General features: G+C 43.8%; 1 protein-coding gene and 1 long non-coding RNA gene across 4 annotated transcripts; one reads left to right on the forward strand and one right to left on the reverse strand.

Moving 5' to 3' along the window:
• Positions 1 to 307: 307 nt before the first annotated feature.
• LOC106566846 (DENN domain-containing protein 2C) lies at positions 308 to 27,502 on the reverse strand. Of its 3 annotated transcripts, none has more exons than XM_014135318.2 (19): positions 27,134 to 27,502; positions 18,316 to 19,534; positions 17,172 to 17,296; positions 14,158 to 14,279; positions 13,913 to 14,053; positions 13,273 to 13,351; positions 12,992 to 13,036; positions 12,558 to 12,745; positions 12,200 to 12,309; positions 11,754 to 11,823; positions 11,358 to 11,435; positions 5,238 to 5,378; positions 4,313 to 4,461; positions 3,861 to 4,038; positions 3,222 to 3,263; positions 2,285 to 2,393; positions 1,599 to 1,844; positions 1,335 to 1,421; positions 308 to 1,249 (listed from the first exon to the last, which is right to left on the reverse strand). In XM_014135318.2, exons 2-19 carry the CDS (start codon positions 19,290 to 19,292, stop codon positions 1,224 to 1,226), a joined length of 2,913 nt encoding a protein of 970 aa, XP_013990793.1. In that variant the 5' UTR covers positions 19,293 to 19,534; positions 27,134 to 27,502; the 3' UTR covers positions 308 to 1,223. The 3 variants fall into 3 exon arrangements, with proteins under 3 accessions (XP_013990793.1, XP_013990792.1, XP_013990794.1); XM_014135317.2 differs by having other exon boundaries at positions 27,016 to 27,502; XM_014135319.2 differs by lacking the exon at positions 27,134 to 27,502 and adding an exon at positions 21,413 to 21,873.
• Positions 1,599 to 3,229, forward strand: LOC106566848 (uncharacterized). Its single transcript, XR_001319954.2, has 2 exons — positions 1,599 to 1,698; positions 2,337 to 3,229. It is a non-coding gene; the product is annotated as an uncharacterized lncRNA (long non-coding RNA).
• Positions 27,503 to 27,544: the final 42 nt, after the last annotated feature.

The raw sequence follows: 27,544 nt of genomic DNA on the forward strand, positions 1-27,544 counted from the left end.
AAAGGCAATGCTACCAAATACTAATTGAGTGTATGTAAACTTCTGACCCACTGGGAATGTGATGAAATAAATAAAAGCTGAAATAAATTATTCTCTCTATTGTTATTTACATTTCACATTCTTAAAATAAAAGTGGTGATCCTAACTGACCTAAAACAGGGTATTTTTACTAGGATTAAATGTCAGGAATTGTAAAAAACTGAGTTTAAATGTATTTGGCTAAGGTGTATGTAAACTTCCGACTTCAACTGTGTGTCACACACAAACTGTACAATAGTTAAAAAGTACACAACTTCAGTCAATAGGATTGAGGTGTGACTAGTTTATGGCTTTCTAAACCCACATGGGAACAAGGTTTTTATCAAACTTTGAAGCACTTTCATCTGTCATATCAACTTGCTAAGGTATTCAAACAGGTTCATACAATGTCATATTTAGTTCACAATGCATAAGAGTAGCTAAACATAGTAAACAAAATATTTTGTTACAGAATGAGCTATACAGAATTGAGCTATTCAAAATCTGTTAGAAATGTCAATATAATGCATTATCTTAATGATTCAAACATTACTTGGAACATTTGTCAAGGACAACAAAATGTCAGAGAAAACATACATTAACCTCAGTTTAAATGTGATGTCATATTTAAAGTTACAATCATGCACACAATACAATTATTCTTACTTTGTTTTGTAACGGAGTGCTGAAGGGTAACAAGAGTAGGCTACCTTATTTTTCTCCAACTAGACAAGTTCAAAACTAAATGTAAAAATAACTATATCCATAACACTGAGAGCAAACACTCAAAACACTTGATTAAAACCAAACAAAAAAAATGAACAGCAAAAACACAAATAGGCACGGGTTAGTCTTGTAGCTGAAATGTTTTGTGTAAATTTCATAAGTACATGGTGTTTGCTCCCGCCTTTCTTCTGCCATGTCAAGTCTTCATCGAAGCTTGTTCGCACATAAATGCACATTTCCAGTTTTCCTCCAATTACAATCACACTTCACTCTGGCATGGAGTGCTTTTAGAGTATGGTCTTGTCTCAACCCGAGCCCTATATCTAAGACTGTGGGCCTATGTGCCAAACACCGTTATGTTCTGATCGATTCAAGTACATATCTATATCCGTGACATCATTTGCACACGTCTTGGCCAATCCCGCGGAAGATCCTCATCTTCTCCTACAGAAGCATTTTCAACCAGACCGCTGACATTGTCACTTCTTCGGTAGGAATTTCATCCCTGAAAATAAAATGGACAAAATAATTTACCTCACAGTAAAAAGGGTATTTGTTGAATTGAATGTTATCAATGGAGCACTACTAACCGAGTCCTTTGAGTCCCTTGAGGAACCCACTAGATTCAGGCTCAGGGTTTGAGGACAGATATTCTGCAGCTCTAAATTCAAAAAGCCCTGTGGGAGGGGGAGAAAAGAGCATAGTACAAATCACGCAAGGAAATACATTTAGGTGTTTCTGAACTGCTTTTACCAGCCCAGACTGTCATGTCAGATAAGAGGTGATTAGTTTGAGGAAGGAAGAACGTATTCTCAAAGTATTCCAACGGGGCCACTGATAGGCCTCTCCCTGACCTTTGCCCCCTCCCTTGCGCAGCTCCTTGTCATGGATGAAGCCGGCGAACATCTGGGTGTCCATGAAGAGCTCCAAGAACTGGCGGACTCCGCGGGAGGGGTGAGACTTGCGGAAGCTCTCCCTCTGCAGCTCCCAAGCCCGGCTGGCGCTGCTCTCACCCATATGGAGAGAGTAGTGGCCCACCAGCTCCACAAAGAAATGCACAAAGGCCTCCGACACCAGGGAACTCAGCCCACACTGCTGGCCTGCAGGGAATAAATGTTTTATTGTCACACACACACACCTGATAGGTGCAGTGAAATGTGTTGTTTTACTGGGGCAACCATAGTAGTACGGCGCCCCTGGAGTAAATTAAAGTTAAGTGCCTTGCTTAAGAACACGTCTACAGATGTTTCTTCTTGACAGCTTGGGTATTCGAACTAGCCCTTTTGGTTACTGGCCTGCCGCCCTAGGCTACGCTACCTGACAGACAGATAGGGAGGGGGACAGTCACTTATAATGTAGATGGTGTTAAAATGGAGAGGCGAGTGAAGGATGCTTCAAGAATTGGCTTTCTATACAATTACCCTATATCCAACACATGGACAGAGAGACAAGGGGACTGAAAGGAGACATTGTTTCTTCAATGTTTTGGCTGCGAGGCCATTTTCAAGATGAATATGTAGTAATAGGTAGCTGTGCAAACCTCCTGTGCAATCTCCTTCATCTTGCCTCAATATCTGCTCTCTCTCCTCCAGGATCTCCAGCAGTGCAGCCTGAAGCTTACTGGGCAAGATACAGTCCTCATCACCAAGCTTGGAAACAAGGAGTAGTTAACAGGACAGCCCAGGGCAACTCACATCATGCAAGAGATGGCCTACTACTGATGTGAAACAAGGCAACTGGCTACCTGTGTACTGTGATTCACCTATGCCAGGGATGCACAACTGGCGGCCTGCAAAATACATTTTGATGTTGGGGGGACGGGGGTGGGGGTATTGGTGTCAGTCAGTGTCTCAAATTACTGTTGAGTTAAAATAGTAGAATGTACAAGGTTCAAAATAGAAATTTGGTTGTGCATCAGCTGTTTTTATCTTGTTATGTCAGTCACTGACAGTCACACAATTAGCCTATGTAGGCAAACATTTTTTTTAGATTGGGTAAGTTAGTCTAACAAGGGCCCCCAAAAGGCTAGGGCCTGTATAATATCATTCACTAAGACTACACTATGTACTTTCACTCTGACTGCATATGTGGGTTTGCAGACCCGCGTGCCACTGCAGCACCTCATGATGAGTTCCAATTTTTTGTGGCCTCCACCCCCATCAAAGTTGAACATTCCTGACCTATGCATTAAAAATGGTTGTCATAGAAACTAGCCATCAATATCAGCAGCCCAATAGGATCTCTGAGTGAGAAAGAAGCGAAACTCCATAGCTACTACTATTAAATACTCTCACTATATGAACTTGGATTACATCCAAGATAGTCAAGCTCTGGTATGTGTGAAATCATCAAGTTGCATTAATATTCAACACTGTCACTTGGAACACAGACATGCACAGACAAAGTGTTCCTCATACCCTATTCAGTTGTGTTTTGGAACCACACCTATCTTTCAGGAGTTGCAATTAAATACACACCTGTTTGACAAACTTGTCCATACATAAATCCACAATAAGCACCTAGAATGCAAAACAGAGACAGAACCTTTAAATTATCAATGACAAAATTAACGCAGGTCAAATGTATTGGGCTTTGAATTAGACATCAGAGACTTTCTACCATTAACTGTTGGTAACACTTTGTTAGTCCTACTGTAAAGACGTTCATAGAACTACCATTAGGTGGCAGTATAATACTTTATTAAAAGGTAGACTCAGCGAAATGACATTGCCACTAACAGCACCACAGATATTGAGATGAGCGAGATGCAACACTTCGCTCTCACAGTCACCTACAGTATCTGCGTTACAGCGTGTTAGCCACAGGACCAAAACAGCGGAGAAGTTGAACCTTGCGCTTAACCTCTCTTAGTTGTTGTGGAAATTGACCCCCTATGCGGTTTACTTTCTGCATCTACGTCATATCACGGAGTCTACCTTTAAGTCTGGTAAACAACTGTGCGCAACAGATTTCTAAGTAACCCTAACCCTATATCAAGGAACTAGTCAGTCGGGTACTTGCTCATCAATTCTGACGAAATAGAAAATGTTTTCCTTTGTAGCATGGCCATCTAGTGACTAGCCACTGGAAATCAGACGGTGACCTTTGTCACTGACCTCCTCTATGGGCAGCTCCAGAAGCTCGGGCAGGCAGGGCGCCAGCGCCCCCATGAGGAAGGGAGTGGGAGAGCAGCTGATGTCTAGCATGCTAGCGGGCAGCACAGGCACAAATGTATGCTGCCAGGTGAACGGGTAGAGCAGCGCCAGCGCGGCATGGCCACAACGAGACAGCACACTGAAGAGAAGAGAGAGGGATGAAGAGATGTTGAACTCCTGAGAAGAGGCACCCACTTTACAGACAACGCATGTGAAATATATGGAGTCCATACGGTCTGTATAATACCATTCACTAAGACTACACTATGTACTTTTACACCGACCAACAGGAGAGCAAAGCACACAATACATTCCACCCTGGACCAGTGGTATGTTGTTCCTGCCCTCCTACTGTCACCCAAGCCGAGCTGGAGACGACAGTGAACCTGTGTGTACTAGAGGAAACTCCTTACCTGAGTTTGTCAGCAATGAAGATGACCCTCCTCTCCAGTAGCAGAGAGGCAAACACCTGTAGGAGTCTCCCAACGCTCAGGCACTGCAGCAGGCTCTCAAAGTCCACATGCTCCAGCCTTGAGTCTACCGGCCGGCACAGCGTCAGCACCTGATCACACAAGTACACACACAACGACACACAAACAAACACACAGGTTGGCTATTGCTCAGTTATTTGACCAAATACAACTCTTACAACAATAGTTGATTGCTGGGCAGAGACATTGCACATGATTGCGGATGTTGTTGACATAGTGTCTGCAATAAAGAGGTAGGAACTTAACTAAACGGTGTCACTCCTCTTGTTACTTCTCCGAACTCCCTAGGAGATTTTTTTTATTTGTTTTGCTCGAATCCTTGCCTACTTTTGAAAAAGGTCAAATGTAATCGAGGAGGGGAGGAAACAAATGTGCTTGTATGAAATGGGACTCTCCTCCACTAGCACGTCATCGTGCAAATTTGGTTTGCAGGGGCTGATTCCCAAAATAAATGTGTAAAGTAGTAAAAATGTCGCTAGTTGTGCAAAACATTTAATATGTAAAAGGATAAGTAGTGTATCGCTTTTAAATGTGTGCATGCTTTTCTCCTTCGCGAAAACTGCTGATTCAAAGGGGGTGTTGCGGATTTTGAAAGACTTACACGCCGGGAGGATACACTTGTGCTTCCTCGGCGGGAGGCGGCTATCGAGAAGAGGAAGACACTCCTCTGTTCGCCTATTAATGAATTGACACTCTCCTACATATGGCGACCACTTTGCAGTTTCCGGATCACGGAGGAGAGGAAGATGAAGTCGTCGAGGAGAGGACAGACTTTTGCCCCATCTCCCCCTGTAGTTACTCTTTACATGGAGTCCTAGAGGTCCTCTTAGTTGTGTGGTTGTGTTACCTCATTTCCTGAGCCCGGGAGGAAGCTCCTGAGTGTGATGGTGCGTCCAGGGGCAGGGAAAGGAGCCTCCATGACGCTACGCATGAAGGGGGACACTAGGGCTGGACAGATCTCCCTGCGCCGCTCTACCTCCTCCAAGATCTGAAAACACACACAGTATATTAGTGTTGCACGGTATACCGGTACCACGGTAATATCACGGTACAAAAACGTCATGATACCAACATTTTAGAATACCGTAGTACCGTTTCATATGATACTACAGATTTTTTCTAAGAACCTGCTGGCGCCTGTTATAAAATGTTTATAAAGTCAATTTTGTTGAATTGAAGCAACAACCACTAGTCTGTTGAATGTGCAGGTCCGATAATATCCACTTCACTTTCATGTGCATATCACGTGTGGCAGCTGTAATCAGCCAGCCGCATCCCCTATCCTGCTTCTCTCCGTCCGCTCTTCATGCGTGTTTATTCCGCCGTCATTTAAAAAATACATATAATTTAGCAGTGATAGCGAGGGGGGATGCAGACCCTGATGAGTCTTCAGTTCTTGCATTTGTAACATTGGAGCAGCGAGCAATGTTGACACATTGTATAATTTCATCGCTTGTTATAACCAAGAGCACAGACCAGTCTAAGTAGACTAGGCAAGGTCACTGTCATGCAGCCTCTGAGTGTCAGAGGGAAAATGGAGCACTGCTTTGTGACATGATTGATTGCAGCTTTACAGCAAAGAAAACAGCTCGTCTCTAGCCTAAACCATTAAAAAAAAAAGACCCATACCACCGGATCTTTTTCGTTCTATTGGGATTCACACGCATTTTATATAATTTCACAAACCATGTCACAGGCCGTTTGAAACTGATCCAGGGTCACTAATTATTGGTTTGATAACAAACAACAGCTAACAACCTGGTAACATGACAGTAGTTTTAGGCAAATTTGATTGGCACAAGAAGAAAGGAAAACTGTACTACTCATGAGATGTGCTTCAAAAAGGTAGGATTCACATAGTTTAGACTTACATTAGGCCTATATCAAAAATATATTTCTTTCTGGTGTCCCTTCAATTCTGTTTGGTGCCTAACGTTTTCAAAATTCAAAAAAGGCACTCGAACATCTGAGCCATCTCCGCTGCAGGTGCACAGTAACAGTTGAACAAGATGAGGAAAAATAAGAAATCCGCACACTGCTCGATAGGATCGCTGCTCTTTAATAAGCTGATGCAGCACTCCATCACTCTCCTTCCTGGTCAAATAGCCCTTGCACTGCCTGGAGGTGTGTTTTGGGTCATTGTCCTGTTGAAAAACAAATGATTGTACCACTAAGCGCAAACCAGATGGGATGGCGTATCGCTGCAGAATGCTGTGCTAGCCATGCTGGTTAAGTGTGCCTTGAATTCTAAATAAATCACTGACAGTGTCACCAGAAAAGCAGCCCCACACCTCCTCCTACATGCTTCATGGTGGGAACCACACATGCAGAGATCATCAGTTCACCTACTCTGCGCCTCACAAAGACACGGAGGTTGGAACCAAAAATCTCACATTTGGACTCATCAGACCAAAAGGACAGATTTCCACCAGTCTAATGTCCATTGCCCCCGTTTCTTGGCCCAAGCAAGTCTCTGCTTCTTATTGGTGTCCTTTAGTGGTGGTTTCTTTGCAACAATTCAACCATGAAGGCCTGATTCACGCAGTCTCCTCTGAACAGTTGATGTTGAGATGTGTCTGTTACTTGAACTTTATTTGGGCTGCAATCTGGAGGTGCAGTTAGTTGCCGATTTCTGAGTTGCAGTTAACTCTAATGAACTTATCCTCTGCAGCAGAGGTAACTCTGGGTCTTCCTTTCCTGTAGGGGTCCTCATGAGAGACAGTTTCATCATAGCGCTTGATGGTTTTTAACAACTGCACTTGAAGAAAAAATGTTCTTCAAAGTTCTTAAAATGTTCTGGATTGACTGACCTTCATGTCTTAAAATAATGATGGACCGTCATTTCCCTTTGCTAAAAATAAAGAGAAATGAGTAGGTGTCCAAACTTTTGACTGGAACTGTACACTGAACAGTGTGAAGTTCTATTCAAAACATTGAATTTAAGTGGGAGTTTCAGTGGGAGGTTTTTGGAGAACGTTTAGAAAGAGCTCGGCCACAGATTTTTTTACACCGTAGTATCGCAATACTACTCGGTATTGTGATACTTGGCCTGGTATCGTATAGTTTGTAAAATGTTGCCTTCGTGACAAGCCTACAGTATATAACTCCATAACTACACCCCTAAACACAAAGAATATCCTGATGACAAGTATCAACAAAGGACTACACCAGGACTACATAACATACTAGCTGCTTGCTTCATTGTCTATGAACAAAACTGTTATTTACAATAAATTCACACATGTTCCTCTTGCCTGAACAGACTCAAAAATGGGTGGAACATAACACATCCTAAAATATATAAATGATCATTCTCAAAACACACCATTCTGATTAGCTAGGACATTTGAATAGACTTTAATTTGAACCCTTTGAATCTGTGTACAAGCATGGTAAAATGTATTTTATAAACTGGTTTGAGCCCTGAATGCTGATTGGCTGAAAGCCATGGTTTTAATTACGTTGGTAACCAGTTTATAATAGCAGTAAGGAACCTCAGGCGTTTGTGCTACAGTGCATTCGGAAAGCATTCAGACCCCTTGACTTTTTCCACATTTTGTTACGTTACCCCCCCCCAATCTACACACAATACCCCATAATGACAAAACATTTTTTTTGCAAATGTATATAAAAAAAACTGAAATATACATTTACGTAAGTATTCAGACCCTTTATGCAGTACTTTGTTGAAGCACTGTTGGCAGCGATTACAGCCTCAAGTCTTCTTGACACTACAAGCTTGGCACACCTGTATTTGGGGAGTTTCTCCCATTCTTCTCTGCAGATCCTCTGAAGCTATGTCAGGTCTCTCCAGAGATGTTCGATCGGGTTCAAGTCCGGGCTCTGGCTGGGCCACTCAAGGACATTCAGAGACTTGTCCCGAAGCCACTCCTACGTTGTCTTAGCTGTCCTGAAGCCACTCCTGCGTTGTCTTACCGTTGTTGTCCTGTTGGAAGGTGAACCTTCACCCCAGTCTGAGGTCCTGAGTGCTCTGGAGCAGGTTTTCATCAGGGATCTGTACTTTGCTCAGTTCGTCTTTCCCTTGATCCTGACTAGTCTTCCAGTCCCTGCCGCTGAAAAACCTCCCCACAGCACGATGCTGCCACCACCATGCTTCACCGTAGGGATTGTGCCCTGTTTCCTCCAGATGTGACGCTTGGCATTCAGGCCAAAGAGTTCAATCTTGGTTTCATCAGAACAGAGAATCTTGTTTCTCATGTTCTGAGAGTCTTTAGGTGCCTTTTCGCAAACTCCAAGAGTGCTGTCATGTGCCTTTTACTGAGGAGTGGCTTCCATCTGGCCACTACCATAAAGGGCTGATTGGTGGAGTGCTGCAGAGATGGTTGTTCTTCGGGAAGGTTCTCCCATCTCCACAGAGGAACTCTAGAGCTCGGTCAGTGACCATCGGGTTCTTGGTCACCTCCCTGACCAAGGCTCTTCTCCCCCAATTGCTCAGTTTGACCTGGCAGCCTGCTAGGAAGAGTCTTGGTGGTTCCTAACTTCTTCCATTTAAGAATAATGGAGGCCACTGTGTTCTTGGGGACCTCCAATGCCACAGAAATGTTTTGGTACCCTTTCCCAGATCCATGCCTTGACACAATCCTGCCTCGGAGCTCAACGGACAATTCCTTCGCCCTCATGGCTTGGTTTTTCCTCTGACGTGCACTGTTAACTGTGGGACCTTATATGGACAAGTGTGTGCCTTTCCAAATCATGTCCAATCAATTGAATTTACCACAGGTGGACATCTCAAGGATGATCAATGGAAACAGGATGCACCTGAGCACAATTTCGAGTCTCATAGCAAAGGGTCTGAATGCTAATGTAAATAAGGTATACTTAAAAAAAAAATGTAATACATTTGCAAACATTTCTAAAAACCTGTTTTCGATTTGTCAATATGGGGTATTGTGTAGATTGAGTATTATTTGTTTCATCCATTTTAGAATAAAGCTGTATCGTAACAAAATGTGGAAAAAGGGAAGGGCTCTGAATATTTAACGAATGCACTGTATATGGCCAAAATACCAAGGCTAATGGCTGTATCGAGGCACACAGCATTGCGTGTGCATAAGAACAGCAATATATGGCAGGTAGCCTAGTGGTTAGAGCGTTGGAACAGTAATCGAAATGTTGCTAGATCGAATCCCCGAGCTGACAAGGTACAAATCTGTCATTCTGCCCCTGAACACACTGTTCCTAGGCCGTCATTGGAAATAAGAATTTGTTCTTAACTGTCTCACCTAGTTAGATAAAAGGTACACACACACACACACACACACACACACACATATATATAAACTCAACAAAAAAAAAACGTCCCTTTTTCAGGACCCTGTCTTTCAAAGATAAATCATAAAATTCCAAATAACTTCACAGATCTTCATTGTAAAGGGTTTAAACACTGTTTCCCATGCTTGTTCAATGCACCATAAACAATTAATGAACATGCGCCTGTGGAACGGTCGTTAAGACACTAACAGCTTATAGACAGTCGGCAATTAAGGTCACAGTTATGAAAACTTAGGACACTAAAGAGGCCTTTCTACAGACTCTGAAAAACACCAAAAGAAAGATGCCCAGGGTCCCTGCTCATCTGCGTGAATGTGCCTTAGGCATGCTGCATGGAGGCCTGAGGACTGCAGATGTGGCCAGGGCAATAAATTGCAATGTCCGTACTGTGAGACGCCTAAGACAGCGCTACAGGGAGACAGGACGGACAGCTGATCGTCCTCGCAGTGGCAGACCACGTGTAACAACACCTACACAGGATCGGTACATCCGAACATCACACCTGCGGGACAGGTACAGGATGGCAACAACTGCCCGAGTTACACCAGGAATGCAAAATCACTCCATTAGTGCTCAGACTGTCCACAATAGGCTGAGCGAGGCTGGACTGAGGGCTTGTAGGCCTGTTGTAAGGCAGGTCCTCACCAGACATCACCGGCAACAACGTCGCCTATGGGCACAAATCCACCGTCGCTGGACCAGACAGGACTGGCAAAAAGTGCTCTTCTCTGACGAGTTGCGGTTTTGTCTCACCTGGGGTCATGGTCGGATTGGCGCTTATCGTCCGATTCGCGTTTATCGTCGAGGGAATGAGCGTTACACCGAGGCCTGTACTCTGGAGCGGGACCGATTTGGAGGTGGAGGGTCCGTCATGGTCTGGGGCGGTGTGTCACAGCATCAACGGACTCAGCTTGTTGTCATTGCAGGCAATCTCAACGCTGTGCGTTACAGGGGAGACATCCTCCTCCCTCATGTGGTACCCTTCCTGCAGGCTCATCCTGACATGACCCTCCAACAAGACAATGCCACCAGCCATACTGCTCGTTCTGTGCATGATTTCCTGCAAGACAGGAATGTCAGTGTTCTGCCAAGGCCAGCGAAGATCTCAATCCCATTGAGCACGTCTGGGACCTGTTGGATTGGAGGGTGAGGGCTAGGGCCATTCCCCTCAGAAATGTCCGGGAACTTGCAAGTGCCTTGGTGGAAGAGTGGGGTAACATCTCACAGCAAGAACTGGCAAATCTGGTGCAGTCCATGGGAAGGAGATGCACTGCAGTACTTAATGCAGCTTGTGGCCACACCAGATACTGACAGTTACTTTTGATTTTGATCCCCCCTTCATTCAGGGACACATTACATTTCTATTAGTCACATGTCTGTGGAACTTGTTCAGTTTATGTCTCAGTTGTTGAATCTTATGTTCATACAAATATTTACACATGTTAAGTTTGCTCAAAATAAACGCAGTTGACAGTGAGGACGTTTCTTTTTTTTGCTGAACACACACACACACACACACACACACACACACACACACACACACACACACACACACACACACACACACACACACACACACACACACACACACACACACACACACACACACACACACACACACACACACGGCCTTATTGCTTAATTATATGAAGAGTTTAATCACACTGCTGGTTACCTTAGCAAACAGGTTGAAGCAGCCCAGCCTGCTTACAATACAGTGAACTTCAGGCAGTCTTTTCCCCTTTCCGCTTGGCTAAAAGGCACAAATAAACACGGAAATCAGCATGAAAACCAACCCTGCCGTTCAGTATCAACAATATTATTGCAACACTGTATCAACCCTGGCATTCCAAGGGTAACAGTGCAATGCATTTAAAACACACAAATCTAACATTAAATGTACAGTCATGGATTTAACACGTGGACAAATGGGAAATTAGGTTTAGTTTGGGTCACTGATTCAGAGGTTTTACGGCCTATGACTGTAGTATATCCCTTAGAGATGTTGCGTAAGCACTTTACTGCCTAGTCCTCACACACACAACGTAATGACTCATACACACACACTCACCAGGATCTTACGACAGTAACAAAACCACCGGCTGCCATCCTCTCCCGTCAAGACAAAGGAGAAGGTTTCACTAGAAAGACGGATAAAAGCATAGACAATAGGACAGAGATGCACAATGTGATAGAGTTAAGCAGTGTTCTAGTGCACTCTCCCTGGGGGGAAAAGACAAAGCATGGCATATGAACCGCAATCATGTTCCTCTTTGTCTGAATCACTAGATAATCTGCCTTTCATTGGATATGTCTTGGACTTAATTCTTATATCATCATATAATAACTTAATTTTAGCACAATGATTATTACAAAAACGTTGCTACTTTTGAAATGTTTTACCTGGTCCAATGCTCATATTAAGTGGTTGTATGAATATTTATATTACATGAATACCCTTATTGTAACACCACTGCTACATACTGTTACCATAATGTGAATATGACAGAAGCTTACCTGTGCAGGTCTGCAGAAGGCCGCCAGTCCTGAGAGTCTGGGAAGCAGAACATGGGAATGGCCTTCAGCCGGTCGTCAGCTTCACGGGAGTGACGAGAAGACTTCTCAAACTATAGCGGTTAAGAAAGGATAAAGATACAGAGCGTCTAATTTTACTCCCTGGCCAGCAAAACAGAAACAATAGTACAATGGTAACTAACAAAACAAAACATTCTGGGGTTTCCTTTGAGCTGAGCCCATCCATGGTACATCAAGCAGTATTTCCCCTATAAAAAAATGTGTAAGTGGGTCTATCCGCCTAGCTCTGTTGCCCCCATCTGAAAGAGGTTGGCTTTAATTGGTTTCAATTGACAATAACCTGGTTGGGAAACTGTTGCGTGATCTCAGGGGTGTAGGTGTTTCCTGAAAAACTCTTTCGGAGTGACACCACCACAAAGAACTGAAAGAGCTGCTGTTGCTGGAGCTGGATCAGGTCTTTCTCCAGGGTGCGGTAGCCTGGTCTCCGCTTTAGCGTGGACTGAACATAGACTGAGCGCCTGGACCCTCCTGGTGGAGACAGTGAACATTTTTCAAAATACCTAATAAGTGAATCTGGTTGGGAACAGGATCATACATCTCTCTTTGATTAAATGTGAATGGAAAACGGATGGATCTACATGAGTGTAGACGGCGTAGGACATTGACTGAACTCAACATTCTCAAAATGTCTGCCAAACATTTATTTGAGAGTGAAATCTCACTTTCAATATGAATGACAATTTGACAAGTATCAGGTCAATGCTATAGTAGTACCTTTAGTGTTGTCCTCTGGGTCACTTTCAGTTCCACTGGTCTCCTCTGTTCAGAGAGCGAGAAAGAGAGTGAGAGTGTGCGCTTGCGAGATACATAGACACAGAGAAAGAGCGAGACGGGAGTGTAATAAAGGGATGAAAGAAAGAGACATCATAGGAGACTGACAGTGTCTTTGTACTGTATTTGTAACAGTGACGTAATGTATCTCAAAACGCTGGGTCTTTACAGAGAGCAGTTTATCTACATCTTGTAGACAAGTTGAAGGGTAATAATTGTCATACCTCGAGCTGAACCTCCCTGGCTCTTCACTCTCTTCTTCCCTTGCTTGGTGTTGAAGATCACATGAATCTTGTTGACATACTGCATCACGGAAACCACACACACACACACACACACACACACACACACACACACACACACACACACACACACACACACACACACACACACACACACACACACACACACACTGATCTGATACAAATAAAAATCACATTCATGTGATATATCATCACATGTCTGGCCACTTAACCTAGTAAAAAAAATTGTGGCCAATCAAATAAATGTGATTTAAGCACACTTCCTTGTTGCACTGAAAAAGGTTGTTTTCTAATGGGCACTGGTTTGGTTTGGATTGTATAGGGCCATCAGTCAAGTTTCAACTTGAGCAGTAGAATGAGTGACCTGGATCCAGAGCCAAGCACACAGGAAGCTCAGACTTATCTCCAAATTGACAACGGAGTGTAGACCTACAACACTAGCTTGGCTTCTTAATGTGTAGTCATGCAAACAGACCAATCCACCTAATAGCATGCTTTTCCCACTCAGAGAGTCAAAATTACATACAACCTCCGTAGTAGTTTGAGGTAATACAATTTCCACGTTGTAGAAAAAGCTTATGAAATGCTTGTGTGTGTTTACCTGAGGCAGTCTGTGTGTTTTATGGGTGGTTGTGGGTCGCTTGGGTAAGGCAGGTCTAGGGGGGGCTTCTGTAGGTGAGGGTTGTGTCGCTGCCAGTGAGTCCTTCCTCTCCACCCGCAATGTGAGAGGCTTGGGAGGAAGCTGCGACACAGGAGACATGGTGTTAATGAAAGATTAAAGCATGTTTTAAAAAATATATATTATACTAATTGTTTCACATTTCCTGTAACAGCTGTCATTACTACCTTTGGGGTGAGAGGGTTCTGTCTCTGTGCCATGGTCCAGGGTCGGGGACGCCCAATGGGGAGACACATAGCAGGAGACGGCTTGACATCCTCATATGGGTTGTCTCTGGTCAGGGGTTCAGCTGGACATGGTCAAAGGTGAGGGAGATAGATGCCATACACAGTATACATACAGTAGATATTTGCTAATAGTCCATGACTAAGTCAAAGTGGTCTTAAATGGCTGCCTTTCTTTCCCATCCACCACTGATCAGAAAGGGACTTGACAGTTGTCAATATTGAGAAAATCTATATCCCACCTTTTTCTTTATCAGTTGTTACGAAGAGAGAAATAAGGAAAGAACGGATCTTATATTAAAGGTTCCTGATATTGTAAGGCAACTAAAGGCGTCAGCAAGCTTCAGTTTGGCTGGTGCCGAACCGAACAAGTGTGCTCGCATACTCCCTTAATAAAAGACCTTCACTTGAAAAAACAAGAAAAAAAAGTGGCAATAGTACTGTTCATTTTGAGACGCCGCAATCAGAATGAATTGAAGATAACTCAAGAAATCGCTCATTCATTTGTATGTTTTTCCCAAAGAGATCTTAGTCGTGCAATTTTACATCTAACTAAGATGTTTGGTGCAGTATTTTTCAATGTGCATGAAAACTAGTTGTCTCTTGTTGTTCTTCTTTGGGACTGGGTTGGCAGATCACGTCCAACTTAAAATGGTGCATATACAGCCAACTACTGTTCTAACGTGTGAGGCCAGTCACGGCCTACCTACATTCAATTATCTTAATTATTCCTGTTCCTAAAAGTAAAAAAATATAAATAAATTGCACCAGAAACTAACCCTACAGCTATATACCACTATTTCATAAAAATATACATCTCCACCCCATTAACTCTTCTGCAGTAAAATCTCATACACCCAGGTACTTCTCTGAAACTGCCACCTACACTCATTAAAAACCCACTACCCCATTCCACTACTTTGACCAGATCTGTTCCTGAACCATGCCAACTGCCTGGGTGGACGGGACACCCCCCCCCCAACACACCCTGTAACTCTTCGGGAAGTAAAATCTTGTATACCCAAATACTTCTCTGCAGCTTCCCCCAAAACATCTATTTTCTGTGATTTATTTTCCATTTCTTACTGAAGAGTAACTCACTCCATCCCTCTGTACTGGCAAAAATCTACTGCTCACTGGGATCCTCTCAAGATCCCTCACCCCATCCTCCTCCATTTTCTTCACTGCCTCAGCATAGGACACCCTCTGCACTACTCTGACTCTGGCCAATTCAATCTGCCTCTCTCACACCTGACACTTCTGATCCCCAGCAACATGAGCACCCCTACAATTGTCACACACAACTTTATCCACCAAAACTACACAATCCTCTGTCCCATGCCCTCCTACACACTCCCCACATATTGCAATCTCCCTCCTCCATACTGCTACATGACCATAAACGTTGCACCTGAAACAGCACAATGGATTCTAGACAAAAGCGCTAATAGGATAACTGATATATCCTAACATGACTTTGTCTGGTAGACTGACTCAAAACACAAAAGGACTGACAATGACTGCTCTGTTTCACCACGCTCCCCACCAGCTCTGTGTTGCACCAAATGGCAGGCATCACAAAACACCAGGAATTTTCAACTTCAATTGCTCCAACTCCACACTTAACGCTACCCCAGAAATGACTCCTTTCAATTGTGCCCTATTCCTAAGAGCAAAGCAAGAAACAGATCTTGACCCAAGTTGCGTGACACAAAGTGCCTTCTCCCTCTGGTCAGAAGTAACACAAACAAATATCACAAGTCCACTACAGGTTACATTCACTAATTCAACTACACCCAACTCCATTCTCACCCACCCTGAAACCACAAATGGATCTGCCAAAAGATAAGGGTCCACTTTCTCCCAAAATGTCACTCCTACTGGTCCAGATTCTTCTTTATCGTGTCTGACGCCATTCTTCCTCAACATACATCTTCCCACTACACTCGGCTCTTCTCCTTCTTCCTCGCTGTCTATAATCACATCTGTCCGTTCACCATGCTCTTGCCCCGCCTTCATCCACTGCATTGCTTACTGATGGCATTTCTCAAAAACACAACTTCTGTTCTTTAGTCAATTTCGCATGTCTAGCTATTTCTGACCTCTCAATGTTCTCGTCTCTCGTTGAATGACAACAAAGACTTTATTGAAGAATCCCTACTGTTGACCCATCACCGACGACGGGACGTAGACTTCGGCTCTGAACTTCGGCTTGTCTCCAGAAAAAACGTGTGCCCGATCAGCCCAAAAAAACCTCACCGAAGTCCAAAACAAACAAAAATGTCACAAAATGTCATCATAATATATGCACAAACTCTACTGAACTGTTTCCGCTAGGAAGCATGCAGATGCCTTAAGGCTGCCTTGGTGAAGTAAGGGTTTTTCTGGATCAAAATGTGGCTTAGGTGGTGGGTGTGGCGGGGCCGTGGCAGTGGGCATGGCCAATGGCGTGCTGACTTACCGAATATATTAAAGGCCTTCTTGGCTGCAAAGACAACATTTTGCTGTTGAAGCTAATTTCCTACAATTCTACAAATTTTGCCATGGGGCGGAGAGCAGAAATTGCTGACAATTTTTTGTTGTTGTTGATATATCTGCAATTCTAAACATTTTGCAATGACTTATGCTATGTTATTATGCTATCTGACTGACTCAAACATTATAACAAAATCAATGACAAAAATACTCCTGAATGCATCATTTTTTGAATTTTTGATTCTCCCTGACTTTATAGCTTTTATTTTGGTGATTGTTACTTCTCAAAGATGATCTTATTTAAAAATGTATAAGACCATTATCTTTGACATACAATATATGGTTTTAGTAATTTAAGCTTTTTTTTCAACCCAGAAAAAAATATCCTAAAAAACACTTAGGCGGTCCGCCCAAGAATTTTCTATGCAGAAAAAACCCTAGTGAAGTATCTTTTTTCGGTTTGTGTCAAGGGAGGAACTCACAGATAATGTCCTCATAAAAATTGTCGTCAGAGAAGGCGTGGTATAGACTGGAGCGCTTGGCCTCACTTCCCAGTGTGTCCTGCTGCGCTGTCAACCGCACCACATCCTCAAACTCAAAGGACTTCCTGTGAAGAGGGAGGGAGAGGGGACATGAGACGGGGCCAGTCAGCAGGCTATTGTTCAATGTATTATTCAATGTATTGTCCGCTTACGTTCAGCCAAAGGGTCTCGGCATTGAAAGGGTTTTCGCAAGTTGATAGTGAAGATGATAAAGACCGTAGGAAGGCGAGTCAGGGAGGAAGTAAAGCTGAGAAAAAGGGTGTTAAATAGAAGCAAGGAGAGCTTAGAGCAAAATATATTGAACACGTGGATAATAGTTAAGGTCAATACGGAGAGTGTGAGCAGGAGACAGCAGGAAAGAGATACAAGAGTAGGCCTAATAGATTGATTGAGAAAAAATGTATTCAAGTTGGGAAATTTGTGAAATTTAGGCCTTACCCTAGCCTTTGTTAAAGACACTTCAACACTGAGTCTGTAGATGTTACAAAGCCAGGTTTTATGTGAAACCTTACTGTGTGCTCGTGTGGAATTGCCCCCATAAAGAGACTACAATAGTGGAATACAACAATCAAGGCCAGTGTGTGTTGTGTTATGTGTGTGTGTGTGTGTGTGTGTGTTAAAACAACCAAATGTGACCCCTGGACCGTTGGATGCTGTGGAAGTAAGCCATATCCAGACAATGGTCTGCAATGCTGCCAAAGATCATGTGACATCACACCTGGAGGCCGCCCAAATGCTAGACTCTGATCCTTCTCTCATGCAAACTGTGCCTCAAAAACACTCTCGTTCTCCTTCTTTCAGACTTAACATAAAACAATGCTACATTTAGAACTAAGGACACTGTATGAGAGAGAGCACAATAGCTCAGGACAGAGAAAGACTTTCACCCCAAGTAATTGTTAACCTGGTTGTTCGAAATACAAAAACATGTTTTCCTTTAACTAAAGCCATTGCGAAAGGAAAATGCTAAAACCTTTCTATGTTTAAAATGGCAAACTAAAGACCTCCTCTATTCTACTCTGGCATAACTCACGCCCACTGATCTTTTAGATTTAGCCTTGTGGTGTCGGTATCATGATCTTACCTGCTATTTTTGTGTCTGGAAAACCCATTGCCACGGCTGACAGGACACAGGGGTGGTGGGAAGCTAGGTGGGTGGGTTATGCCACTGCTCTTGGTGTTGGATTGGTTGGCAAATGGAGTCCTGCTATTCCATTGGACCCAGTGTGTTGGGGTGCCGTCTGCTCCTTGATACTGAAACGTCCGTTGTGGTTTCAGTGGAGGGTGAGTCACTGGACCCACAGAACTCTGAGGCTCTGCTGAGGTATTTCTTCCCTTTTCCCAGAACAACTCGTCACCCTCCAGCCTCCGCCAGAAGCCCCTTGAGGTATAGAAATTCCCTGGGGGCAGGCTCTCTCCATGGTCATCAACTGACAGAGGTAGGTGTTTGGTAAACTTAACTTCCAACACACCACCCACCTTCAGTTCACCATTGGTGGGGATTATCCTATCTAATTGGAAAATGTTTGTAGTGTCTGTTGTAAGAGATTGCAAAGGCGCTATAAATGGCTTGGACTCTGGTATTGCAGTTGAAGTCTTACTGAAACAGGAGTGATTCTGAGGGGGATCCAACTTTCTGCTGACGCCTGTGTGTATGCCCCGTGCTTGTAGGTTTTCCCTGAAATCTAAACCCAGGCTTTTAGCTTTGCCGTGAGGTCCGCCTCTCCTACTGTCACTACATACTCCGTTATCCAGGACATCCCCAGAAAGTGATTGGGATACAACTGGTACATGAGCTTTGACCCTATCAGCCTTCCCACCGCTGTCTGGTTGACAGAGGCCTTCCCACTGAGAGATCTTCTGCTTGATGTTGAGGCCTGGTTTGTGGGTTAGAAGCCTCCCTGGGTCGTATGTTAGAAGCCTCCCTGGATCATTGGTTAGAGTCCTCTCTGGCTCCTGGGTTAGAGGCCTCCCTGAGGGTGGTGCCTGCCAGGCCACATTAGCCTGGCCCCGTCCACCTCTCCCCTCTCCTCTCCCCTGCTCTAAGCCCAAAGCCAGCATGGTGAGAGGGGGCACACTGCCAGCTCACCCTCACTGCATGGTTGGTGGAGGCATGAGGGCCCTTCCGGTGTACAGACAGACACTGTTAAACACAGTGAGTCTGTCCTGCTGCTGGTTTAGCCACAGTAGCCTATGGAAGGCAATGAGTTTTACAGGGGTCTGTGTTCTATCCTTTTCTTTTTAAACCACTCTTCCTTTAAACAGAGTCTGCTCTTTTCCCTCCTTTCCTATTAAAGAAAGACCTGCAAAGCAAAGGACACAAAGGTTACTCATCCATTAACGCTTCAAAACAACACTCCGAAGAGAAAGCAAAGAGAAACCTGTCGAAGAGAATGTACAATCTAGTGAGAAGGACAACACTATTTCAACAGCACACTCCTGATGTAGTGGAAGGCGTACGGGATGTGTTTGGCCGGAGGAAGCTGGAGAGGATAGGCTCCTGTCAAGGTCAGTAGCCAAAAATAAAACCCGGAGAAGAAAAGAAGGCAACGGCAGGAACAAGGCGCCGGAGCTTTTAGCAGCCAGAGGGGTGTCAGTCAGTCAGGGAGCCGCCACCCCCCCCCGGAGAGTTGGCTGTCCCTCTCTCCCATCCTTAACCACAGCTGTCCCATTACAGAACACCATGATAGATTAAAACATTTTATCTAATTTACTCTTATCTCAAACATCTCTTTCAGTGGATGAGGAAGGACAGATATTTCAAGTATGCTTATGCCGACTTCAGCACATCTAGGCCTTAAAGCCGTGAAAACATTAACTGAAGATAGGAGCAATGACGCACAAAGGGCCTGTGACAAACAATTAAGATAAATTCTTGATGATTCCGGTTAATCCATATCACAACCACAGTAATGTTGTATTACTGTAAAATGTGTTATATATTGCTATTCCTATTTGATAGGAACAGACAATTGAAACATTTACATTTTGAGTCCTTTACAGTGAATTGCTCCATATTGGGTTTAGCTTGTGCTAAAACTACAACTGAACAGTTTGGCATGCAATACTCATATTCATGATCTTGCACAGGCCCCTCATTGTATGTACCATCCAAACTGTATGGTGAGGCCCAAGTCCCTATGTGAAATCTTCCCTAAATATATTCAAACTCCTGTTCCGGGCAGATTCCTTTCCAATTTAGTTACTGTACTCTGTTTGCTGGAAGCAAAGTTCTTGGACACGTTGCACATTTTTTTGAAAGCTGAAAGCATTTAGAGAAGGGAGACATGGTGAAATTCCACAGTGCTGCTCATGATAATAATAATTCTGTGCTGCATTCCAGCAGAGCCAGCTAGGAGGAGGCTAGGGAATCAATTTGACCAGAGACAGTCGTCATTCAGGCTCCGCAAATTATGCCTTTTGTTTGGTTTGACATAAATCTAAAATATGTAGTGTACTCTCACAGCCAGGACATCCTACACTGAAAACTGTGTGTTATACAGGAAGGCCTATCCTGCATTTCCTAAGACTAAGGAAGAAAGCATCAACCAACTGTCCATAATTATGGTTAGGAGACTTTCACCCAGTTAGAAGCTTTGGTTTCAGTATTGTTTACCAGCTATAATTAGAATTTTAACAGTCATGAAGGATGGTCAGGTTGTCATTCCAGGGTACCTTTGAACTTGTAGTGTCACCCCAGTAAAATCCAAACAGGGATCATCAAGACCCAAACCTACCAAGATAAAACCTAATTGCACCTTCAAAACAACCACAGCTAAACCACCCTCTCCAAGAATTGCTGCATGACTGAACTTGCCCTAGGTGGGGTACCAGAGAAAGGGTATGGAGTCTGGTTTCTCTTAAAACAGTAAATGTAGTTTCTATTAGGTAATGTGGAATCTATTTTCCTTCTCACACTGGACAGAGGGGTATACTACAAAGCAGGATCAATGGGTTAGCCAGCTAACTTTGATGAACAACCAGAAATTACTATTGATTTTCTGGTACATTAAGAAAGCTAAACTTAGATGTGTTTTTGGTTGTTGAGTCAATGAGGCCATGCCCATTTAATGATTATATTTCAAAAAAATTAAAAGTTATTTCAGAAGACTTAGGCAAGTTAGCTGGCTAACTTATTGAACAAAAGCCGACAGATGGCAATATTGAGTCGTTTATCTTACCATCCAAATGCATTTTACGCAGCCGGCAATACATTATCCACTCAGGATGCATATGCTTCGATGTCCTCAACTTTAATGGCGAAAAGACATGAAAGAAAATTGGAAAATGTGTTCCTTATGAAACACCATTTTCCACCATCATGCTAGAGTGGCTAAATGCTAATCCCGGATGGTGTGTATCGCATTCAGCCAATCAGCTTGCAGCAGTCGATTTTTTCACCACTAACCTAAAGCAGCGCTGTTTCGCATTAGTGGAAACCAAGACTGTTCTCAGGGCAGGTCTGCCGGTAACATAGCAGGTTAGGAGAATTTACGCAGAAGGTTAGGAGAAGTAACATGGCAGAATAGGCGAATTAAGTTAAGGTTAGGAAAAGGCTTAGATAAAATGCTAAAAATGTTCCAGACGAGACACAAATCAGAGAGGAAGAGAGAGGCCCAACTCAGCTGAAAATCTGTCTCCATCCAGCAGGTGTTTTTTTTCTTCATTTCACCCGCTGCGCTCCCGAGTGGTGCAGCAGTCTAAGGCACTGTATCTCAGTGCAAGAGGCATCACTGTAGTCCCTGGTTTGAGTCCAGGCTGCATCACATCCAGCCGTGATTGGGAGTCCCATAGGCCAGCGTCGTCCGGGTTTGGCCGGGGTAGGCCGTCATTGTAAATAAGAATTTGTTAAATAAAGGTTACATTTTTTTTGAAGAAAATATTTTTGGTATGGAGGTCAATTAATGGCTTTTTTTCTACATGAGGTTTATTTGATCGAATATAAGTTTCATAATGCTTAAGTTGTTACAAGTGTTCCTCATATAAGTAGGACACGTGACATCCTGGCAAATTTGAGAAAAAAAACACTTTATATTGGAGTTGTCTCCAGATGGCTATGTTAAAAAGGCAACAACCAATAGACACAGAGAAAAGACAACTGTGTGTGAGAGCCAAACGCTTGCTGCATGAGTGGACCAAACTGCAGACTAAGAATGGAATCCTTGACAGAAAGGTTGGTTAGTCATCACTAGAACATTCAAGGCCACTGTGTTGAAACACCTACATAATGACATGGGGCATGTGAGTGCAGATAAGGTTGATCACCTGACGAGAGAGCAATTTTATTGGCCATTTATTCAACAAGAAGTTCAGGACTATGTCACAAAGAAATGTAGTTGCATCAAGCAAAAAATACCAAATGTGCCACAGAAAGCTCCAATGGGCAAGCTCACATCAATTGCTCCCTTTGAGTTGGTCTCAAAATACTGTTCTACGTGTGTGTGTGTGTGGGGGGGGGATGAATACATCTTAGGATCAGTCGATAATTTCACAGGGTTTACACAGACTTACGCCACCCGCAACAAGTCTGCAAAGACAGCAGCAGAGAAAATCGGATATCCTCAAGAGGTGCCACCACGATCAAGGCTGGGAATCTGAAAACAAACTCTTTGGAAGCCTTCAGGAGCTGGCAGAGGTCGGCCACTCCCGCACAACGCTAGATCATCCTCAGAGAAACCTAGTGGAACAGATTAATCTTACGCCGCTACAGATGTTTCGCACTCTTCCTGAAGAAAATGATTCACAAATGGAAAGACCACTTACCTCATATCGTACATGCATACAACTGCACTCGTAACGAAGCAACAGGCTTCTCACCATACTTCCTTCTCTTTGGCTAGCCACCTCGCCTGCCCATTGACCGGTTGTTTGGCCTCAATCAGACTGATGAACAGGTGTCACACCCAGTCTATGCTCAGAACTGGGCCACCAAAATATTGGAAGCTTACCGAGTTGCATCTGAAAACAGTCAAAAGTCCTCGGGTAAAAGCACAAGAAACTACGACCATGGTGCAAAGGCAGTGGCCCTCCAACCTGGAGACAGAATCTTGGTGAAGAATATGTCAGAGAGAGGAGGACCGGGCAAATGGCAGGCCTACTGGGAGGCAGGGTGGTAGAGAAGATTGGGGAAGGACCAGTCTACAAGGTGGAAAAGGAGAATGGTGCCAAGGGCATCAGAGTGCTCCATCGCAACATGTTGATGTTAATGAATGACCTACCTGTGGAACATGAGACCTTGGAAGAGAGGAAACAGCCTGCTTGAAAAAGAACGTCAAACACAGAACATGGAGGAGATGGGGATGAAACTTCAGCAGACTGATGAGGAGGAAGCCATCTGGTCCCAAGGAGTTAACCCTGTTGCAAGCACAGAACACCCAAGACCTCAGACAAAAATCACTGACAGAACAGGTCTATGCGTTTCATCCCCGTTTTCAGGATACAGAAGGTAGTCAGGATGAGAACATGGAGCAAGAATCAGAGATCCTAGAAGAACCAAACAATGAGGATGGGGTCAATGCCAAAGGGAGAGAGGATCATGTTGAAAGGAAATATGGTGCTCCCGAAACTCAAGACAATGAGACAAAAAAAACTATCTGCCACGCTGATCCTCAACACTGGAGCTCCACAGGGGTGCATGCTCAGTCCCCTCCTGTACTCCCTGTTCACCCACGACTGCATGGCCAGGCACGACTCCAACACCATCATTAAGTTTGCAGACGACACAACAGTGGTAGGCCTGATCACCGACAACAACGAGACAGCCTAGAGGGAGGTCAGAGACCTGGCCGGGTGGTACCAGAATAACAACCTATCCCTCAAAGTAACCAAGACTAAGGAGATGATTGTGGACTACAGGAAAAGGAGGACCGAGCATGCCCCCATTCTCATCGACGGGGCTGTAGTGGAGCAGGTTGAGAGCTTCAAGTTTCTTGGTGTCCACATCAACAACAAACTAGAATGGTCCAAACACACTAAGACAGTCTTGAAGAGGGCACGACAAAGCCTATTCCCCCTCAGGAAACTAAATTGATTTGGCATGGGTCCTGAGATCCTCAAAAGGTTCTACAGCTGCAACATCGAGAGCATCCTGAATGGTTGCATCACTGCCTGGTACGGCAATTGCTCAGCCTCTGACCGCAAGGCACTACAGAGGGTAGTGCGTACGGCCCAGTACATCACTGGGGCTAAACTGCCTGCCATCCAGGACCTCAACACCAGGCGGTGTCAGAGGAAGGCCCTAAAAATTGTCAAAGACCCCAGCCACCCCAGTCATAGACTGTTCTCTCTACTACCACATGGCAAGTGGTACCGGAGTGCCAAGTCTAGAACAAAAAGGCTTCTCAACAGTTTTTATCCCCAAGCCATAAGACTCCTGAACAGGTAATCAAATGGCTACCCGGACTATTTGCATTGTGTGCCCCCCCCAACCCCCCTTTATACGCTGCTGCTACTCTCTGTTTATCATATATGCAATAGTCACTTCAACTATACATTCATGTACATACTACCTCACTTGAGCCGACCAACTAGTGCTCCCGCACATTGGCTAACCGGGCTATCTGCATTGTGTCCCACCACCCGCCAACCCCTCTTTTACACTACTGCTACTCTCTGTTCATCGTATATGCATAGTCACTTTAACCATATCTACATGTACATACTACCTCAATCAGCCCGACTAACCGGTGTCTGTATGTAGCCTCGCTACTTTTATTGCCTCGCTACTGTATATAGCCTCACCACTGTTATTTTTCAGTCTTTTTACTGTTTTTATTTCTTTACTAACCTATTGTTCACCTAATACCTTTTTTGCACTATTGGTTAGCATTTCACTGTAAGGTCTACACCTGTTGTATTCGGCGCACGTGACAAATACACTTTGATTTGATTTGAATGGTTTGTCATGTATGAATGACCTCACTGATTCAGATCAGCAGTGCATAGAGGAAGGGATGGATGTCAGAAGATCCCAACAGATCCAAAAACCATGGGGCATACTAACCTATGACACACTTGGACAGCCAACCTACCAAGTGTGGAGACCTAACATCCGAAGCCCATACAGAACCCACTCAGTTACAGACAATGAGTAATGTCAGGAGACACAATTTAAAGAGGGGAAGAGTGTAGCGGGTTGAAAATCTTTGAGTTAGAACTAAAAGTAAAGGGGATACTTTTTTATTTTTGATGGACTAAGTCTATACATTCCTATGTCAGGCATTTATTATGCAGTAGTAGATGCAATTACAGCCAGGACACAAGAGGGTACTCTAACTTTTGTGTTGGTTTAGGAATCAAGGGAGTTCTGAGCCGGCTTCATTATTAAAACAGTGTCACTTTTCCCCCGCATTTCAGATTACTATCCTACTGCTCTCACATTCCCATTCTGAGTGTAGTAACATATTTTCACTATCCATTGAATACAGGCGTTTGACTTCGACCACATCATCGAATATTCAAAAAAGGATTACAATAATGAGATGTATCCACCAATCCAAAGGATAGGCGGAAGCTAGCCAGCACGCCGTGCCGCTTTGAGGACAACGACTCCCATTTTTGGGGAGGAGAGACAAGTATCTTGTCAGTATATCCATAATCTTTGCTCAAAATGTATTGTAATGAAAGAGTCAGGGAGCAGGTCTCGAACCCTCGACCTTCTAGCCCGAGGTCCGGCGCGCTATCGACTGTGCCGCAAAAGCATGCTCGTGCGGCAGAGTCGATTTCCGCACTTATAAACCCAGGGTCGTTACACTACTCCCTCTTTTCAAAGAGTGCGTCCTCGCGCTAGCTTGCGACTCTACGTCTTACAGGAATGCGCTCACCAGCCAAGCACACGCACTGTCGTGGATGCAAGGTTCGATCACTTCTGACACCAATGTAATGAAACAGCAGGGAGCAGGTCTCGCACCCTCGACCTTCTAGCCCGAAGTCTAGCGCGCTATCGACTGTGCCGCAAAAGCATGCTCGTGCACAGTCGATTTCCGCGCTTACAAACCCAGGGTCGTTACAGTATCTAGCTACAACCAGCAGGTGTAAAAGAAAAAGCACCCTTGATCTGATAGTTTCAACCCGATTGGCTGAACGCGATGCACACCATCTGAAATTAACATTTAGCCACTAGCATGGTGCTGGAAATGGTTTTCATATGGAAAGTATGAATATTTTCCCCGTTTTATTTTTCTTATCACATTAATAAAGTTTCTGAGGAAATTGAAGCCTATGCAGCCTGAATGTTTAATGTTTTAGGTACCAACTGGTCCACTAGGGATACGAATGTATTGCCGGCTGCATATAATGTGTTTCTACCTTAAAATGAAAAGACTCAATATCGCTATCTACCGGCCTTGGGATAGCTAACTCATTGATCTTGCTTTGTAGTATACCCCTCTGATCTCAGGCCTGCCATAATTTATTTGTAAATTCATGAAGAGAAGAGTTGTGCTGTTTACATCCAATTAAGATTATCCTAACCAGGATATTTAATTACATAGATTAACTCAACAAAAATATATCAATCACACCGTGCATGACATGGTTTGTTGGTGAATTAGCTGAAATTAAGATAACTTTTAGGACTTTCTTTCAATAACACCAGCACTCATTTTTTATTAATTGATTGTGACAAAGGATCAGCAACACGTTACTGATCATTAGTAGCAGCTCATCAGCAAATGAAATATGAGACCAGATAACGGGGACACCAAGCAAGACGCCTAATCTCTGACAGTAAATATTTTGCTTTACTTTTAATCCACTGAATCGTAGGGAAATATATTAACGTTACCAGTGTGTTGCTTTCGAGGTCCGCTTGCAGCAATCCCAACTTCTTAAATAGCAAATCAAGTATTGTAAGCAGCAAATTAGACCTGTTCCCTGTGTTTAGTTTTAGACATCAGTATTACCTATATTTTCCGTCTTAGTTGAGTCATTACAAGTGTTTCCCACAGAAGTAAATCACGATGACTTCCAAATCGGGCGTTTCATTTCAGTCGCTAGTTCGCGAGCTAGCTAGCTAGTTAGCCACACACTAGTCCTTGTTAGCTGATTAGCCGCTAAAGCTAGCAGTAGCTAACTACTGTATCACCGAAATGTCTTATTTTAGACCAAAAACTTCTGTTTTCTTCCAACTACCGTCCACCAATCTTGGACAGCAAGGAATAAGCAGGCACCGAAAAATTTGCTAGTAGCACAACTCGAACCAAGTGAGAGTTTTTAGGGGGCTCCATATTGATCCTGGGAGCTAAAACGTCACCACCTCCTGCTGTCATCGACGACTGGCTTTAGTAGGCAGATTGACACAATCACAGGAATAT

Source organism: Salmo salar, chromosome ssa13, assembly GCF_905237065.1.
Source record: "Salmo salar chromosome ssa13, Ssal_v3.1, whole genome shotgun sequence".
Classification (NCBI taxonomy): domain Eukaryota; kingdom Metazoa; phylum Chordata; class Actinopteri; order Salmoniformes; family Salmonidae; genus Salmo; species Salmo salar.